The sequence below is a fragment of the Macrotis lagotis genome, chromosome 1 (genome assembly GCF_037893015.1).
Source record: "Macrotis lagotis isolate mMagLag1 chromosome 1, bilby.v1.9.chrom.fasta, whole genome shotgun sequence".
Classification (NCBI taxonomy): domain Eukaryota; kingdom Metazoa; phylum Chordata; class Mammalia; order Peramelemorphia; family Peramelidae; genus Macrotis; species Macrotis lagotis.
In genome coordinates, this window is record NC_133658.1 from 578,488,820 (window position 1) to 578,509,459 (window position 20,640).

General features: G+C 37.5%; 1 protein-coding gene across 5 annotated transcripts in view; it reads right to left on the reverse strand.

Moving 5' to 3' along the window:
• Positions 1 to 390: 390 nt before the first annotated feature.
• The window catches only part of MYLK (myosin light chain kinase), a 410,235-nt gene continuing 389,985 nt past the window's right edge, over positions 391 to 20,640 (reverse strand). For all 5 annotated transcript variants that reach the window (XM_074214675.1, XM_074214673.1, XM_074214672.1 and 2 more), the window contains 3 exons: positions 8,657 to 8,786; positions 6,161 to 6,292; positions 391 to 2,906 (listed from right to left, as the gene is read on the reverse strand). In XM_074214675.1, the coding sequence (XP_074070776.1) occupies positions 2,644 to 2,906; positions 6,161 to 6,292; positions 8,657 to 8,786 (525 nt within the window). In that variant the 3' untranslated portion in view covers positions 391 to 2,643. The remainder of the gene's footprint in view (positions 2,907 to 6,160; positions 6,293 to 8,656; positions 8,787 to 20,640) is intronic.

Here is a 20,640-nt window from a genome sequence, read left to right on the forward strand (position 1 = left end):
AATTTTAGATAATAATAAAAAATTACTGATCAAGAAATTTTCCTTTAAGATGATGCTTTCTGATAAATAGTCACTTACAAGGAAGATCAACATAGCAAACAGAGAGATAGTTATTTAGTCATCAACAGGGAACACTTTTGGAATTCATGAAGAGAGAAAATCTTGCGTCACTAAAAGCACCACTGAGAATAGAACAACTTCTATTACCTATTGGAATCACCTTCTGACAAGCTGCAAGACAATGTTTGGATGGAATTACAAAAATAGGGGAAGTTAGCTGGCCCAGTGATATTGCAAAATAATTTTGATTCTAATACTAAAATCTATTTGTATAACAAAGTCTGAGGCATGCAAACAAATAGGATTGTGTAAAGAATTATATACCAAGCATGCTTTGTGGTATTCTTTATTTAAAAACTGTGAGTTAACTACAGCTGTAGTGTTCTCATTTCTTACCATTTTGATGGTATAACAAACTGGGGAAAACATTAGCATAATTTCAAGAAGGTATTAAAAAAATCCCAAACACACATACACATACGCACACACATATGCACACATATCATTATTATCTAAACACGTTTTTATATGTGAAAAAAAGCTCTGAATACACTAAATCAAATTAAAACCCTTCTTTATAATGGACTGTGGCAATACTGTGGCTATGAAAACAATCATTCTTTTATCTGTTAAAAAATTAAGACACTATAGCAATTAGAACCTAGTAGCAAAGAGCAAAGCAGATACAAAGTTCATTAAAACATAAAACATAAAATAGAGACATAAAACTAGGCAATTTCAAACATTCTAAAGTTGATACTGTATAGGATTGCACAGATTGTTCATTGAGAAATGGTTTAAGGGACTTTAAAGAAATATCCTTTTCCCCTGACATTTTAAATTGCTGCATATTACAAACAGGGGAAAAGGAAAAAAAGATATATATATTTATGTTTATATATATATGTATATGTACATATACATACATATATTTGGAATGCTATACACACAAACAAAATGCATTTTGCACATCAGCCCAAGGCATCTGTTATTTTCCTTGAACAAGAAACAGCTAAGTGCTAGCTAGGACTGTGAAAGAAGGCAAAGGCATTAGCAAAAATATTCTTAAGTCTGAGTGTATTAATCAGACCTGAAGAGAAATCACAGGATTGGGGGGGGGGGTTGCACATTCAAGATGAAAAACATTGTGGAACATATAAGATACAAAAGTTTCTTTGGAAAGTGTTTGGAATAAAAGAATAATTCAACTCTAAGACTACTTTTGAAGGTGATTCCAAAGTACATGGTGATCTACAGCTAAGTCATCAGTTGAGATCCATTTCATAATGGCCAAATAAATAGTAATGATGATAGAAAACTACCTTTTTTACCAAAGCAATTTTTGAACATTCTGAAAACGCAAAAACCTTTGCTTCTATGTGCCTGACTAATAACCAGTAATGGCACATATCTGAATCATTATTTATGAAGAGATCTATTGGCCAGCATTTTGATTTCTTCTCCTTGGGTTATACTTATTTCCTGCACAAATATCTGAAAATATTAGATACTTGCAAAGAAAGAAAATATATTTTTTCACTTAGGATGGAAGGACAGACACAGCATTTTTTCACTAAGTTGAGATGCTGCCTAGAGCAAAGTGATAAACTAGGTGCTGATCTCAGGGCTAACTAGAGCAATTACTGAATTCCTATACAGGGAAACTCAGAAGGGAAGTGAAGAGGAATTACAGGTCTCAGGTGTAGCAGCACACTTGCAAATAAAATTTACCTCTTAAATTTAAAAGGTTCCATTGGTTCCAAAACAAAAGGCTGCAGTTGGTAAATCAGAAAGTGTTTTCTGATGTCAAGGGGCAAAGAGAAGAAACCTCAGAAATCCACAAAGAGCTTAGAAGCCACATTAGTTGTGGCTGATGATGAGGACCCCAGCTAGGATATGAGTTGTCATAAAGATCTCCTGGGGGGGGGGGCAGGGGAGGATTTTAGACACACAGCTTAGATAAGTTATTTTTCCACTCTTTTCCCTAGAAAAATAAGTTGGATCAAAACATGTTTCCCCAGGACCAGTGATAAAGCATACTGTTACCTCTTGATAGAACAGAGACAAATTTGGGGGTCCTAAATGAGACGTACAGAGTGTCTCCAAAGTCTTAATATCTTATGACTTAAAACTGCACTAGGTTTTGAGAACATCCTGTATGTGTTTTGGATATTGCCAATGAAGGAATTTATTTTGCTTGACTATGCATATTGTTTATAAGGTGTTTTATTGTTATCATTGTTTTTCCTTCAGTGGGAGAGGAGGTGGGAAGGAAGGAAAAAATTTTTAGTTAATTGAAAGACTGAAATTAAATTAAAAACCAAATTGGTCAGGCAAATAATTGGATGGCTTTTCTATTCTAAAACTAGCAACTCTAGCATTTTAAGGTGCCTGCTAATTCAGATTAATGCCCATAAATAAAGCTGAGAGGTATCAACTGATCATGCTGAAGAATCAACCCCCAATTGACCTAAATATATAATCTATCACACTAGGTGGTTTGAATATTTTGGATTTTTTTCCTGAACTTTACAGAAAGTCTTTATAATAGGATTTGGAAAAGGCTTTCTTTGTAGCCTTGTGTTACTCTTCCTCTTCTTCCTCCTCTTCACCCTCTCCTTCCCCTTCCCCTTCTTTCCCCATGGTTTCCACAATGAGCTCAGCAGTGCAGGTAGCTTCTCCCAGGCTGTTGACGGCTTTGCAGGTATATTTGGCATCATCATCCCCACAGACATCAGCGATAATTAAAGAGCAGTTCCCATCTTCATCGTAGTCTATCTGGAAATGTCGAGATTCCCTGATGGACTGGTCATCTTTAAACCAGACGACCTCAGGGTCTGGGTACCCTGCAAAGATGCAAAGGGATGAGTACTGATTGTAGTAAGTACATCTCCTGCCTTGGCCCCAATGCATATATAGTCCATTTCAGATAAATTGAATTAATAAAGGGGTAATGGGTAAAAATATCCTGTTTGCTTTTAGGAAACATTTAGGTACTTATATTTCAATACAAATCTACATAGGAATAGCTCAAGATAAAAAGAAAAGCTAGAAGGGTAGTGATCTTCCCATCTCACTTTGTGCATCATAACAGCTTAGGAATGATCACCATCAAGTCTCAGGATGAAGTTTCATTCATTTCTATACACACATAGTTTGTGGTCCTCCTCAAAACTCCAAAAGATGACAGCATTAGAAATCTAGAGTTGAAACAGGCCTTAGAAGTTATCAAATCTATCCCCCCCCTCCCTCTCTTTATAGTTGAGGAAACTGAAGTCAGGAATTTGACCAGGACTACACAGGTAGTACAAATTAGAGGAGGCACCTGAATTACAAACTGTTATATGTAATAAGAATGAGCAGGGAGATTGATGACGTCAACAGAGTGGTCATGAGAAAAAAAAATCTAGTTATCTAGGTGGTGTAATGGATAAGAGTGCTGGACCTGGAATTAGGAAGACTTGAATTTAAATCTGCACTCAGACAGTCCATATTTACTAGCTGTGTGACCCTGGGCAATTCACTTACATGTTCCCTGTCTCAGTTTACTCATCTCTAAAATGTAGATTAAAAATAGCAACTACCTCCCAGGGTTGTTGAGAAGATAAAATGAAATGCTATTTATACAAATTGAAAGTGCTACCTAAATGCTATTATTATATTAGCTATTATAATAATTTGCTGTGGTTAAGTGAAAGTTGAAGATCCATGTCTATTTTGAATTATACATTACATATATACATATATGTGCATGTGTATGTGTCTATACACATACACACATATGTATGCATGTATATAAAAGAAATACTTGTCTGCCAAATTAGGTTTCCATTGACTTCCATTTTAATTTTGGGAGTTTTTTCTTATATAAAAACTCTGTCCCAATACAGAATAAAAATCATATTTAAGAACTTAAGAATCCTAACATTCATTATAAGGAGCATTCTGTCCTTGTTTATCAGTTCAGAGTTAATGTGCTTGAATTCTCCTACACACAAGTCCTACCAAAAGGCAGAGAAATGGATAACTTTTTAAAAATCAGAGTGGGGTCTAAATCTGTAATTTTATTTATCTGATGAACACCCAAAGTGAAAACACCCTCCACCAATCATTTGTTGATTATAAATTACAATTATAATGACAACTTATTTGTTCTTTACAGAGCAACCTAGAAGCAATGACAGGTTAAAAAGATTGCTTTTGGTTACATGGCAGGTGGCATAGGCAGATCTTGAACCAGGTACTACTGGCTCCAATGATAATTAGCCATCCTTTAGTCCCAAGTGGTCTACTAATTCCATATCTTCTTTCAAGCTGCTACTCTGATATCATTTTGGGACAATGCTAATGGTACCTCCAGGCATTACATTGTTATTCTATTAAATATGTTTTTCACCTCATCAAGAACTATTCAGAAATTCATATCCCACCCAGTTGCTTGGGTTTCTTTCAAAAATCAACTTGTATTTTTTTAAATACATTTGAAAGAAACAGTGTGTAGTACAGTGGATAAAATATAAACTTGTAGGTGGACATTGCTTCATTCATTGTGCTCATATCCATAGCACTTAGCACAGAGAGTGAGTGACACATAGCAGGTACTTAATAAACACTTTTCAATTGATCTAAGGCTAGGATTGGAATCTGGGTCAATGACCTTCCCCAACACATATTAGCCATATGACCTTGTTCAAGTCATTTGACTTTTTATATTCTTGTTGAAGAATTCCCTATACCAATAAAATCACAGGTCCAATTTCTATTTCCCATATTATGTATAGTCTTGAATATGTACACACACAAGTTGAATATAAATTCCTTGAGGGGAGAGACTGTTTGCATTTTCATCTACACAAATGCTTAAAAAATGCTTAATAATAGATTAATTGAATCAATGAAGGGCATTGACTTTCTTGATCCTGGCACAATTTAAAAATACTCTGAACCAACTCTGGCCTACTGAAATGATCCTCTAAACTACAGAATTTGGGGGGCAGCTAGGTGTCACAGAGGATAGAACACTGGCCCTGGAGTCAGGAGGACTTGTGTTCAAATGTGACTTCAGACACTTAATACTTAGCTGTGTGACCCTGGGCAAATCACTTAACCCCATTGTTTTGCAAAACTAAAAAAATATATAGAATTTGTGCTATTTCAGATGACTTACTGCAATGGATGTGGTCAATTCCTCTGGGGGCACCTCTCTAGTACTTAGCTCCTAATACAGACTTCCTATTCACTTTTATGTAGTATAGTGGATATAGGGCTGGATCTTTACATCAGGAAGATCTGAATTCAAATCTTGTCTCAGATACTAACTATAAAGTTGGTCAAGTCACTTAACCACTCTGCGTTGGTTTCCTCATCTGGAAAATCGGGATAGTTAAAGCATCCAATTCCCAGGATTCTTGTGAGGATTCTTGTGAGGATCAAATGAGATAATATTTGTAAAGTGTTTTACAAACCTTAAAAAGTGCTATATAAATGGTAGCTATAATTGTTACATGGCCATCCCTTCCATGTCTACAATACATTCCCTCCCTTGTATCAAGTAGCTCATGAACTCATGTATCATCTTCTACTAGAAATCTTTCTTGATTCTCTCATCCGATTGTGTCCTCTTCACCCATATAACCTTTTATTTGATTATTCTTGCTTTCTTTATATTTATTCTCCTTTTCCTCTCCATTAACTCTCTAAAACTTTTTTTTGGCAAGGCAAAAAGGTAAAGTGACTTGCCCAAGGTCACACAACTAGGTGTTTATTAAGTGTCTGAGATCAGATTTGAACTCAGGTTCTCCTGACTCCAGTGCCAGTGCTCTATCCACTGTGCCATTCTTGAGAGTGGGGATTATCTCAACTAAGGTCCCCCTATCCCTGATGCCCAGCAGATCCTTAATGAATGCTTCTTGGCTCACAGACTAACTTTAAACTTTGGGGTTCAAGAAGGGTTTTAGTTGCAGCTTTTCCTCAGCAACTGCCATGGAGGGGGTGAGGGTGGATTTCCTCAGTGGAATACAGGGAATGTTCAGCTCATCCTCAAAACTGACATGGCAATGTGAACTAAAGTTGTAGCCGAGGGAGGCCACCGGCCACTCACCTTCTATCTTGCAGTCAAATCTGGCAGCACTGCCCTCCACCACCTCGATGTCAAGAATGGTCTTGGTGAAGTAAGGTTTTACGTGGGGCTTCTCTTCAGCAACTGCTTCCAGGAAAGCTTGGGAGTCATTTTCTGTGGAGGGCAAAGGACAACAGGATGTCACTTTGGGGAGTGCTTTTTCCAGATACAAGAGGATGCTCTGTGAGCCCATTCCTTCAGGCTACCTACAGCCCTAACAATCAGGTTTGTTTTTTAAATCTCCCCCCTTCCCATTATAAATTAACAAAATAGTTCAAACATAGAGAGCCAAGTCATTGGCATACTTGCCCCCGGGGCCTTGTGGGCATATTGCCAAAGGGCTCCTGGAAGACACCCAAATCAGGCATAAGGACAACCTCCCCCTTCCCCCATCACTGTTATTGCCAAGGCATTCAAAAAGAAATTCCCTTTTGAAAGGAGAGATATCTGCTTTATGCTTTTCATACAGCTGGCATTATTTTAGGGGGGTGGATATCAGATCTGGAGGTGGTCTGCTTGACAGTTATGTTTCATACTGTTTCAATGGAAAAAGAAAACTATGCAAGCAGGAACACCCTAGCTCCCTAGGACATTTTAGACAGACAGCCCTTTACCTTCATCCAGCAATTTGACTTCCTTTCTGACCCTTGAACAAGAAGAACCAAATCCTAGTTACCTTTGAAACTTTCCAGCACTTTTCATTTCCTTCCCTCACTGTAGACTTAGGTTTAAGGTTTGATCAGGGAAAATTATCAATAACTGCATGTTAAAGTTTGCAAAGCCTCATTGTCACTCTGAGAGGTTGCAATCTAATATAAGCATTATCACCTCCATTTTTCATATAAGGAATTTCAAGAGTCAGAGAAATTAAGTGATTTGCCTAGGTGTCAAAGCCAGGTCTAGAATCTAGTTTAGTCTGGATATATTGATTTTATAGTTGCAAAGATTTGAGTTTGAATCCTAGCTAGCTCTGTGACTCTAGGTAAATCATTTCACCCCAGCCTTAGTTTCCTCATTTGTAAACTGGGTTGTTATAATAAGGATTAAGGATTAAATGAGATAACCCAGGTTAAATGCTTTACTCTATAAATGTTGGTAATTATTCTAAGTTCAGGGCTCCTAACCCTAAAGGGTGTCAAACTCACAGCCTGGCAGTTTATAGCCTCAACATTCCTAAATACAGTTAGGAAATGGTTTTTTCCAAAAACATATAAAACATATAAATGCAATTGGGAAATGTTTTTTTTTTACAAAAACATATAAAATATATTGAAAATATGAAAGAAAAATTAAAAAAAATTAAAAATATTACTCTGTGGTTTTCCAAGTTAATGTGTTGCTCCAGGGACAAATAATTTACAGGATCATTTCAGTAGGTCAGAGTGTATTAAAAATATTTGTTTTTTAAAATAGTTGCAGGACCAAGAAAGGCAATGTCATTCATTGATCCATCAATTAATCTAACCATTGCTTTATACGCTATCATTTCTTTCATCTCAGCACCATTACCAAAGCTAATTCTAGGTTACTTGGAGAGTTGAGAGAAGTGAATTAAACAGAATATATTCCTAAAATCTGCAGACCCCACTCTGCCAGTCACATTAGTTTTATGTAAAGTTCATGGAAACCTCTTGCTTCTGATTTGAGGCACAAATGGGCCTCTGATGAATTTCTCTCCAAGGCAAAAATTGCCAGACAACTGAGTGCATCTAACCCACGGGTGGTGCCTTAGAAAAAGGCAGACTGGATCCATACTCACATAAAGATGGAAATAAGTTCTTACTAAGAGACCTGAAAAACAACCTTCTTCTGTTGTCTTTTCTGTCCTCCCCACTGTTCCAAGGTTGGTATGAACTGATTATTACTAGTGCTAAGTCATAGTTATGAAGTCCTGGATTTTAGTCCCACTCCTAATGCGTCCTGATTGTATGACTGGGCAAGTCATAGAACTTCTAGAGCTCTGTGCAGCTCTTTAATCCTATACATTGTAGCATGGATGTGAATCTGCAAGGGGAGAAGTCAGTCCTTCCCTGGAAGGACTGTATCAAAGAAATCCTAGGACTGATAACATAATAATAATAACAATAACAATAACAACAACAACAATAATAATAATGATAGAGATTAAGTGCATTAAAATTTGTAAAATGCCTGAGCAGCAACCAAAAAAGCCTTTATTCAAGGAATTTTGAGGAAAAAGATGGCAAAAGAAATTGAGACCAAAGGTTTCTCAAATGATGTTCCTCATTTTCTTCTGAGACCATCAAATCGAGGGTTGAACCCCTATTTTTGAAAAAAACTCCAATTTAATGTTTGGTTTCAGGATCAGGAAGCGCAGCAGCATATCCAAATCCCTTCTTAACCGTCACAAAAAAGGACAATTGAAAATATTATCTCCTTCTTTCCCCACTGCTCCCTTGGAGACATCTTGTCCCCAGCAAGGATAGAGTGATTTTGTTTTGTTTTTGGATGCCTTACCTTCTGTTTCTAGTTTCTCTGCACTGATCGGGCTGGTTGGTGACCCCGTCGAGGACTTTCTGCCGCTGAGCCCCGAGATCATGGCCATCGAGGACAGTCTTCCTATCGCTCTCACAGCATTGCCTGTTTTCTGAAAAAATAGATACACAGGGCTAGGTTCAGAAAAACCTCCTTCAGTTCAGCTCAGCTGCAGCCGGAGGGCGGAGGAAGGAGGAACGAGTGAGCAAAGAGCCGCTAGTCGAATGAGCCAAGCCCTGGGCTGCTGGGGACTATCCACATGTCCGAAGATGTTCAGAGAATGGAATGGGGCCCGGAGCTGACTTGGTGCATTAATGTGACTAAACAAGGTCAACATGAGACAAAAACTCTTTTCAAACTGTGCTTCAACTCCCATAAAAGGGATAGTTTATATAAAGCAACTGTGGGCAGAGACAGCTACAAAGACTTATTGCTAATGGAACCTGGACGGGGCTGGCTCTCAGAATACTGCTCTGGCAATAGGCTTTTAATTGGTTGAGGATTCCCTTGCTAGAGAAGTTAAGGGACTTGGGTTTAAGAAAGATAAAATTCTTGAAAAGCTAAGTTCTTGGGTGAATCACTTTGTGATTCAGCATTCTCTAGGCCTTAAGTTTCTTTGTCTCAAAAAGGAGAGGGTTTTTTTTTTTGGTTCTTTCCACATCTACAGCTTTATGATGCTTTGGTTCTTTGGAAAATTTAAAACAGCACATGTTTTAATACTTATTTTCTTCTTACATTATGCTCCTTACTCTACCCACCCTACTTTATTCTCTACTCTGTCCCCAACAGAATCCTCCCTTATAACAAACAAGAATCCCTCAGCAAAGCTAATGAAGACATTGGCCATATCTGACAATGTATCCCTCATTTTTCAGCTCTATTCTATCAGGTTTCACTGTCCATCTTCTGGGGTCAAGAGCAGTCACAAGATCAGAGTTCTGATGTCATTCAATGATGCTCTCCTTACATTATTGGGGTCATTGTGGAGACCAGGGGTTCTTAATCTGGAAACTTGGATGGGTGAAAAAATTCACTAACTTCTGACTAAGATGAAGCATTTCCTTCAATTATATGAAAACATTCTGAGAAGGGGTCCATGACTGTTTTTGCCAGACTGACAAAGGAATCTATGACACAGAGTTAAGAATTAGTATAAAATTGTTCTGGTTTTGCTTACTTTGTATTTCTTCATTCAAGCCTCCCCTAGTTTTTTTTTTTTTTAATTTTTGTTACAGTTATATTGTGCCATTTCTTAAGACACAATAGAAGTCTCTGGTTAGTCCCTATTTAAGCTGTGAAGTCCCAATTAGGTTATTTGTTGATATTAAATGTCGGTATTAAAAAAGGCAGCTGGTATTTGTTCTTCTGGACACCCTGGCCTTCACCTCAACACTCTGGAACTGGAATTATCCTTGATCTATAATCCCTGCCAAGGATGGTCCCATAACTCCAAAGTACAGTTTCTTTGTACAGTCAGTCCAAGCAGAGTTTGGAATTTTACAGAAAGTACTTTTGTGGAGAAATTGCCAAGAACATACAAATTACATTTGCCTCTCTTGGTCTCCAGCTTCAAATTAGAATCCCACACCCTTGTATGTCTGAATTCAAGTGAAGAAAATAGAATCAGAAGAACAATAATATAACTATAATGATGCAAACAAAAATTACACTCAGATTAATTGCAATGACCAGTTTTGGTCCCAGAGGACAGATGAACAATCCTTTCTAATCTTTTTCCAAGATATGTAGTCATTCAGCTTGAGCTTGAAGACCTCCAATACAGAGCCCCCAAGGCAGCTCATTCCTCTTCTGGATGACTCTATTGTCTGGTTGTTTCTTTGTACCATAACCTCATAGTTCTTAGTTAATTCTGGGCACTGGTAGTTTTCAATACCTATACTTAGCAGATTTTATTCCCTTTCTTTTATGGAAAATCAGGACATCAGGACCAAAAACTCTCCTAGCAGAACAGTGGACCAAGGAGAGACCACCACTTCTGCAGGTACCATTCTGGGGACTTGGCTTGAGGCAGCTAGCTGCTCCCCCACCTATTTGTGTCTGTCTGTCTCTCCAAGCTTGGGTACTCCATGTCTTTACCTCCCCACCCCCACCATGTGTTGCCCATCCTCTTCTGTTTGTCTCTGCCCTTCTGTTTTTCCTCTTGGTTCTGGCTGGGCACCCACATGTTCCTCCTCCAGATTTCACTTCTCCCTAGCTCCCACATGTTCTTCAACTATATACCCTCCCTCCATGAGTGCATACATCCCTCTCTACTTCCTTCTTCACATCCATGGGCAAATTCACATAATGTAAAAATTGCTTTGCTTTAGAGTGGCCCATTTAGGTAAAAGGTGAGAACTGTCTGATGCTCAAATCTGTCATTTAAAACATAGAAGAACTGTGGCTGAGCAAAGCAGAATGTATGACTTCTATGTCAATGTACTTTCCATAAGATGATACTGTTTCTTAATTGATATTTGCATGGATTTTGGCATTTCTGGACACCTAACAATGGCTTAATTTGTATTATACGTCTGGTCTGTGAACCCTGATGCCACAGTCCATAATATGGAAGATTTAGGAGAATGGAATCACTAAAATATGTTTATTGTCTGATTGACAGATCTTGAACAGAATCAGGTTAGGATGAGGAGCAGATATCCACTTGTGCTTTATAGCAGAAGTATTGTAGTCTTCTAGAAATGATGCAAGCTGCTTGGCAAAACCAAACAGATAACTTAATTGTCATTTTCTTGGCCTCTAGGGAGAAGCTAGTATTGTTCTATTATCTTCAGACAGGATGGGGTGACATCTTTCTTGACATTTATATCCCTCTCAGAAAATTTCCTTTGAGCAATACTGGCTGCCAGACAGAAAGAAGGCTGCTCAGGAGATGTATTCTTACTGGAATGTATCTGTCTTGGATTGAAAGATGACAGCTAGATAGCCCAGTGGAAAGAGGTCTTGAAGCCAGGACCTCTGACACTCCCTGGACAAGTCATTTAACCTTGCTTCCTCAATTTCCTCATCTGTAAAATGAGCTGAAGAAGTCAGGCACAACAACATGGGTTGAGTGCCTAATCTGTGCATGGTGATGTAATAGTTTTTAGGGAGCAGGGATTACTTTTTACAGGTACAAAACAGGAGGAATCTTTGATTAGAAAGAAGGCATCTCACTATTGTCCCATTTTAATGGTTTCAGCATTCAATCCCTTGCCCCCCCCAAAAAAAATTCAGGAGGACTATGGCTGCCTAGAAAATTGATGTGATCTTAGTCTATATCGAAAGAACCAAATTGAGATAGGATAATATGATCTTAGGCTTCACTGAGGCTAGAAATAAGGAAGTAATAGTCTTATAATTGGGGCAGGTAGGTGGTGTGAAGTCTTGGAATCAGGAAGACTCAGCTTCATGAGTTCAAATCTGGTCTCAGATATTTACTAAATGGGTGACAATGGGCAAATCACTTCACCCTGGATGCCTCAGTTTCCTCATCTATTAAGTGAGTTGGGGAAAGAAATAATAAACCACTCCAGAATCTTTGCTAAGAAAACCCAAATGGGCTCACAAAGAGTGAGACATAACTGAAATGATTAAACTAAAAGTCTTGTACTCTGCTCTGACCAGACCATATCTCCAGATTTGTTTTGGGGGTTTATTCTTGAGGGCTTATAGGTAGGATAAACTGAAGATAATCCACTGAGAGACAGCACTAGAATTAAGGGGAATCAGGAAATGTTTCTTGACAAAGGAGGCATTGGTTGGCATCTGAAGGAAATCGGGGGAGCCAGGATGTGGAGAGGAGGAGGAAGAGAAGTTCCAGATAGAGGAAACAGCTGGTAAAAATAGTCAAAATTATAAGATAGAGTGCCTTGAGTAATGAAGAGGAAAGTCAATGGAACTGGAATGCAGCGAATATGAGATGGCAAGTTTAAGGTGTAAGAAGACTAGCAAGGAGGAAGAGGGAGAACAGGTTATGAAGGGCATTGGAGGGCAAGTAGAGGGCTTCAGATTTGATCTTGGAGATGATAAGGAGTCATAGGATTTTGTTCAGTATGCTTGGGAAGGTGAAATGGTCAGAACTTTACTAATGTAAAATCATTTTGACAATAGAGTAGAGGATAGAAATGAATGGGGTGAGACTTGTGGAAGGTGGATCAACTAAGAGATTATTTCTCCAGGCTCAAAATGATAAGGATCTGTATGAGGATGGTGGGAATATCAAAGGAAAGAAGATGTTTCAAAGGTAAAACTGACAGGCCTTGGCAACACATTGTATATAGGGAATGAGAGTGAGGAGTTAAGGATGATACCTAGGATGCGAGTCTGGGTAACTGGGAGAATTATGATACACTAGAGAAAATAGCATTAGACTGTGATAGGGAAAAGAGAATGAATTCAATTTTGTACATGTTGAATTTAACATGTTTATGGGATATCCAGCTTGAGATATCCAATAGACAGTTGAAAAAGACATGTGACTGGAGGGCAGCATAAACATTGTGTGATGATATATATAGCTCCTCTAGGCAGTTCAGTGATCAAGGACAATTCTAAAAGACTTGTAATGAAAAAATGCCATCCACATCCAGAGAAAAATTATGGAACCTGAATACAGACCAAAGTATACTATTTTCACTTTTTTAAATGTTTTCATGTTGTTTTTTCTTGGTTCCCCCCCCCTTTATTCTGATTCTTATTTTATAACATGACTAATATGGAAATATATTAAACATGATTGTATATGTTTAACCTATATCAGATTACTCACTGTTGGGGACAGGGAGGGAAAGAAGGGAATTAAAAATGCAGTATTCAAAATCTTATAAAAAGATGAATGTTGAAAACTATCTCTGCATGTAAAACTGTAAAACTATCATCTGCATTGCAATGATAATTGAATTCATCGGGGTTGATAAAATAGCATAGAAGAAAAAAAGAAAAAGACAATGATAGAGTTCTGTGGGACACAGTTTACTGAAGAAGGTGAGAAGAAACAGTCAGATATATAAGAAGACAACCAAAGGAGAGTTGTGTCATGAAAACCTTGGGAGAAGAGAACAAAGAGGATGGCAACAGTGTTAAGGGCTGAAGAGAGATCAAGGAAAATAAAAATTAAGAAAACACCATTGGATATGATGATGAAAATGTGTCTGCAAAGCAATTTCAGCTGAATGATTAGTGGTAGCCAGAATGTAGAGAAGTAAGAAGAGGGTGAGAAGAAAGAAAGTGGAGGTATCTATTGTAAACTGTTTAATTAAAGAGTTGAGCACAAAAGGAGAGATAGGAGATGATATTTAGTAGAGATGGACAGATCAGGTAAGGATTTTTGAAAATGGGGAGGCTGGGTAAGTTTGTTGGTAGTAAGGAAGCATTAATAGACAGCGAATGATTGAAGATAGTGAGAGGAGATGATAGAGGAGTCAACCTGCTGAAGAAGAGGTGCATGCTTTGGCAAGGAAAAGGACCATTACATGAGACAGGCATGAAGGAGGAGATTATGGAAGAAGGCATCTAGGTGATATGAAATGAAGAAAAGGATATGAAACAAGGGAGCTCTTGGTGAATGGTCTCAAAATAAGGCCTCTTTACAAACTTAGAATCATTCCATTATTATGCTCATCACTTTCACAGTGAACCCTAGTCTAGCTTCTGTCTTTTATCACAGGAAATCCCCAATTTATGGACAACTTATACATATAAATGGGAAGGAAGGAAGTCTGAACCTGGGATTTTCACTTTTGTCTCAGATTGACCTAGAATATACCTTCTTATTTACAAAAAGATATCACAGTATCTGTCATTGTTTCTTCATTTACATTTTTAATGAAATATATGGTATGCAAACATTCACTAAGAGTATGACAAAAATACAAGACTGGAAAAGTTGATATTGTTTCAAATAAAAGCATCATTATGTATGTCAAAGATCCTCTACTTGGAGGGAAAATCTGCATTAAATGAATTAATCACTCAGCTAATAATCTCTTATTCCTCTGACAGAGAGAAATATAAAGAAATCAACAACCAGACTATTTTTCCACATGGTTTACATTAGTACTCAGCTATTGTCTGTATGATTTTTGCAAAATGAAAAGAAAGTTATTCCTCTGACTTAAGCTAGAAGCTCATGAAATTTTCCTCAGTCTTTGTCCCCCTTTCCCCCATCTTGTTTCTTTTCTGTTTCTCGAAATTAAACATTAATTTCATTTTTACTGATCAAGAACTTTATATTTTTTGAAAGAAACAAAAATTCCTAGTTATTTCTAATTCCTACTTGGGAACATTTGGGTAATGTTACTTTCAACCTGTAGTGCATATTGGACCTTTGCCTCCCAGACAAGAACTGACTATCTGATCCTGGATTATAACCATAGAAACTCTCTCACCACTGGAGACAAGGTACCATGACTTGAAAGGCAGAATCCTTGAAACCAAGAGGTCAAAAAGCATTTCCTGGGCATACCTTAGATCTAATATCTTCATGCCTACAATTTCCTTTGAGAAGAGATTGACATATTCCTATGTTATCTAAGATTAGTTCTGGACACATAATATCTAAGTATTCTGTCATCAAAGATGTGCCTCTTCTACAATCTTTGTTCAATAATACTTGTCTTGGTAATTTTTAGGGAACAAAATCTAGGTTTCCAAGTGAACCTCCAATTCCCCTTCATTGCTTTGTCCAATCACTTTCGTATTATCTTCCTTTTTCCTGGTAAAAAAAAAGAAAATCTCACAAAAATCACAGACTGTAATAGAAGGTACCTCAAAAGCTACTGAATTCCATAAAGTCTCAAAAATCAAAGTTAAAGGTGAGTTCTGGAGTTCTGGGAGAATCTGCTCCCAGTCCTTTGAAACTATTTCTAACTAAAATATTTCTTTTTTTAAAAATAGCTTTTATTGGGGGCGGCTAGGTGACGTAGTGGATAAAGCACCGGCCTTGGAGTCAGGAGTACCTGGGTTCAAATCCGGTCTCAGACACTTAATAATTACCTAGCTGTGTGGCCTTGGGCAAGCCTCTTAACCCGGTTTGCCTTGCAAAAACCTAAAAAAAAATAGCTTTTATTGATATCTTGTTTTACCTACTCTCCCTGTTTGTTTCTCCTTTCCCCTTTCTGTATAACTCTCTGTTTATAACAAAAATTTGTTCTAAATATTGAAATTAAATTTAACTAATAATTAAAATAATTTTAAATATTTAAATTAAACACAAATGTTTATTTAAAAAATAAATGTCTAAAAACTGAAAACGAAACATCAGTTGTGGTATGATCTCTGACAGAGCAGAGTAAAATAGCATTATCTCTTCCTTGACTTGGATTGAATTTGTGGTCTTCCTTAGTTACTTTTTTTAAGTCCAAAAGACCAGGACAAGTGTGATACTTTATTTCTATTTAAGGATACTGTCTGTTCTACAGAAATTAAGTGTTATGCAGAGAACTACCACATTACTGGTAGCCTGATATGTCTTCTCTGTGCTTTCTGTCTCTTTATTGGATCCTCTGAATGTGTCTCATGGAGCAGAGGGTGGTGTGTGCATGTATGTATGTATGTATATGTGCTGAAATAGAACTCCCATGCATTCTCTCCCAGGGGCAGGGAATCTCTGATCTGTGGGCCATATAAGGCCCTAGAAATTCATGTGGTCTGGCACTGCCAAGGTAATTGGAAGAGAGACTCAAAATACAATAAATCTAGGAGTTTTTAAAGTGTGAATTAATTAAATGCTTGACCCAATATAGCAGGCTAATTTTAACTTTTGGCAGAAAAAAGGTTTCCTACCTCTGCTTGAGAAAAAGGTTTCAATGATGGTCAGGTATAACCAAAATCAAAACATAGAGTGGATAGAGTGCCAATCCCAGAGTCAGGAGGGGTTTAATCTGAGTTTAAGTTTGGTCTCAGACTTAGTAGTTGTAGGACCTTGGGCAAGTCATTTAACCCTATTTGCCTCAGTTTCCTCACCTATATAACGAGCCAGAAAAGGAAATGACATCCCATTCCAATATCTTTTCCAAGAAAACTCAAATGCATGAAAAGTCAGACATGACTGAAATGACTGAATAACAACAACAAAAATAACTAAAATCATACTATTAGCATGGGTGAAACAGGATTTTTGTGGGCTAAAACATTAGAATCTTAGGCTAAAATACTAACTGGAAAGGATTTAATGCATCTGATTCAACCCCATTATTTATCTTGGAAAGTAAGGCTAATAAATGCTAAGTGACTTGAGTTGGTCAGCTCTTCTTACTTCCAGCCTGCTATTCTTTCTATACTACACTGTTTCTGTGGAAAAATGCTAGGTTTTCCAAAAATGTCTTAAATCCATTTTAAGCTATCAAAGTTGAAATGTTGATATTCTCAGTATTGCATAAGGAGAGGTTGCACTTTATATCTGCATAAGAGAAGTCATTCTTAAATACTAGCTGGGTGACTGTGGATAACATATAGTCTGTTCTTAAGCTTTGAGAACTTAAAAAAGAACTAAGACTTTTGAGATACCTTGTAATGGCTTCAAATGATGGGTTTTCAAACAAACTATTGAGATAAGACTTGTTCTTTTTTAGTGCTCCAGAAAGGGAAAGTACAGGACTATATGAGTATTTGACAGGATTAAATGTACAAAAATTATGCATTCATATAGCTATATCTATATGGCATTCATGTGAATGTAAGAGGCACTCTCTGGACTGTGATAGGAACTCTATGCAGTCCTTACCCTAGAATCTTATTTCTTCTTTATCTTCCTTTCAAGTGGCTTTGGCCCAGTCCTAGATGGTTCTGATTAACAGTAAGCTAAAACACTCACTCATGTGCAATCTAGCCAGTGAAATAATCAATGGAATGACTGCCAAATTTCATGTTTTCTCAATCCTCATCCTTTTTTTACTTCCTTATAACTTTGACACTATTAATCACTCTCTCCTGGATACTTCCCTTTCTAGGTCATTTGCCATTGCTCCCCCCTGGTTCTTTTCCAATCTCAGTGTTCTCCTTCACTCCTCACCTACATATTCAATCTTTGTTCTTTTCATCTTCACAACATCTCTCATATATGTCTCCTTCCAATTTCCAAAGCTGCCACCCTGGTATATCTCCTGCCTCCCATCTCTCCTACTCTAATCCATCCTCCACTCAGTTACCAAAGTGGTCTTGCTTAAAGCTCAAGTATGAACCTAAAGCCCTGGGCTTGGACTCAGGAAGACTCATCTTCACAGGTTCAAATCTAGCCTCAAGCATTTACTAGTTGTGTAATCTGGGACGTAAACTTGTTTAGCTCAGGTCTTTATTTGTAAAATGAGATGGAGAAGGAAATGGCACCCCATTCCACTATCTGCTAAGAAAACCCTAAGTGGGGTCATGAAGAATCAAACAGAACTAAAAATGATTGAACACCAACAACTGACCATGTCACCCTTCCTCCACCTCCTACACACACAAACACAAAATCAATCAATCAATAAACTCCCAATTATCTCTAGAAAAAATATAAATATAAACACACACATATATGTATATGTATAATATATATATATTATATATAATATATATTATACATATATATGAAAAGATCTTCTGTTGGTTTTTATAATCCTTTACCATACCACCCCCTTCTCACTTTTCTAGTCTTGAGTAATCCTTTTCATGTACTTTATTTGTTTAGTGCCTCTGACTTCCTTGCTGTCCCTCAAATATGGTATTACATCTCCTGATTGTCTCTGTGGTTGTTGTTGCCAACAGCAGCAGCAGCAGCAATAGCAACAACGCCATCCCCTTGAAATGCTCTTCCTCCTTGTCTCTGTTTCTTCCAAGATTCAGCTCAAATCCCACCTTCTCCAAACTCCCACTTCCCACCAGTGCTAGTGCTTACATTGCCTTTCACTTACATTGTTCTTGTACAATGTTTTGCATGCTGTCTTCCCCATTAGAATGTAAGCTCTTGGTGATAGAAGGTTCAGTTTTTGCCTTTCTTAGTGTCCCCAGCACATTGCATAGTGTCTGGGGCAGATGGTAGGTGCTAAGTAAATGCTTATTAGACCAAATGATTGACTTTTTCTTAATTTATCCTCCATTGAACACATTCAGGTTATTCTGCCCTTGTCTCCTTTTTCAGAATTTCCCTTAATCATTTAAATAACACTGGCTATTTGTCTTCCCTGGTCAAGCAAAGCTAATAATGATAAGGGTAGTCATGAAAAGAACAAGCACTCCTTGAACTTGCTGAGCAAAAGTAATGGTTTCAGAGAGTATTCTGACATCTAAATCCTTGTTTCACCTTCACAAGCAAAGGAGATAGGGATTATAAATTCCATCTTTCACATAGTGAAACAAGGAACCAAAAAAGCTAATTAACCTGCCAAACATACACAGGATCATAGATGTGAAGAGGAAGGAAACTTAAAGGCACAGAATTCCCTCCTCTCCCCTGCCTTCCATTTTCCAAATGAGAAAACTGAGGCCCAGAGAGGGTTAAATGACTTGTTCAGGATCAAACAGCTAATAAGTTATCTGAGGAAGGATTCAAATTCAAGTCTTCTTGGGCGATATCCACCACAAAGTGGTGCCTCTCTACTTATAAACTAATTAACAAAAATGTTAGATTAGTTTTAGAGGATCTCAGATATAGAGTTGGAAATTAGAAAGGTCCTATAGTCCAAATTTCCCATATTTAGGTATGAGGAATTTATGTTCTACAGTGGTTAAAGATATTTCCTGAGATTGTATAGATGAGTAGTGGAACTGAGATCTGAATCTGGGTCCTTGACTCCATAACCAATTCTGAGTTAATTGTAGCCAAGTGACTAGAAGCTTGATCTTATATAACTTTTCCAGGGAATTGTCTATAAACCCCTCTCACTTAAAATGCTTTTCCAAACAGTTATGTTCATTTGGACCATAGCCCTAACATTTTAAATCATTTAATTTCTTAACCAAAAAGTAATATCTTGGTGCTGTAATAATCATCCTTCATGGCAAATTGTTGCTGTTGTTCAGTCATTTTTCAGTCCTGCTTGACTCTTCATGACTCCACTTGGGGTTTTCTTGGTGAAGGTCTTGGCTTGGTCTTCCATTTCCTTCTTGAGCTTACTTTATAGATGAAGAAACTGAGGCAAACAGTTAAATGACTTGCCCAGAGTCATACACAACTAGTAAGTGTCTGAGTCCAGATTTGAATTTAGGAAGATGAATCTTCCTGATTTTAGGCCTAGCACTCTATCCACAATGCCCACCCTCAAGGTAAATTACTGAGAGAAAAACATAGCTAAGCCTTGGATCTCTTTTCTCTTTCTTCCCTTTCTTCCCCTTCTTGCTTCAGTTAAACAAACCTGCTGAATAGGAAATTATTTTCCTGAGCCCTTCTTTCTTCCATTTGGATTGCTCTTTCCTATTTACTCCATTAATCAATGTTCTTCTTCCACATAACTAACCGGAATCACTGTTCATTCCAGCATCTATCCCCCTCAACACTCCCAAATATAGTTATGGAGAGCTGTATGGAGAAATAATGTTTATTATTGTTTGAGACACATCCATTCCACAGGACTATAAACTTAACTTCCTTACATTAACCATGTATCCTCCATTATGCTGGGATTCCCTAGAAGGAAGGGAAATCTGTCTCTACTCCCTCTCCAATATCTCCCTACATTAGGAGAATTAGGAAATTTCCTAAAAGGAAAAATCACACGGCTATATAAAGGAACAAACAGTGGATATGGAATAAATGGATAAGGGATTCCTGTGCTCATTCTGCCATTCATTAACTAGCTGAATTTGAACATATAAGTTTCATTAGCTGTCTATTGTACAACTTGCTCATCTGTTAAAATAATTTTGTTTGTGGATAACATGCTGGGCCTAGAGTTAGGAAGACTCATCATCCTGAATTCAAATTTGGCATCAGACATTTAATAGCTAAGTGACCCTGGGCAAGTTACTTCACCCTGTTTGTCTCAGTT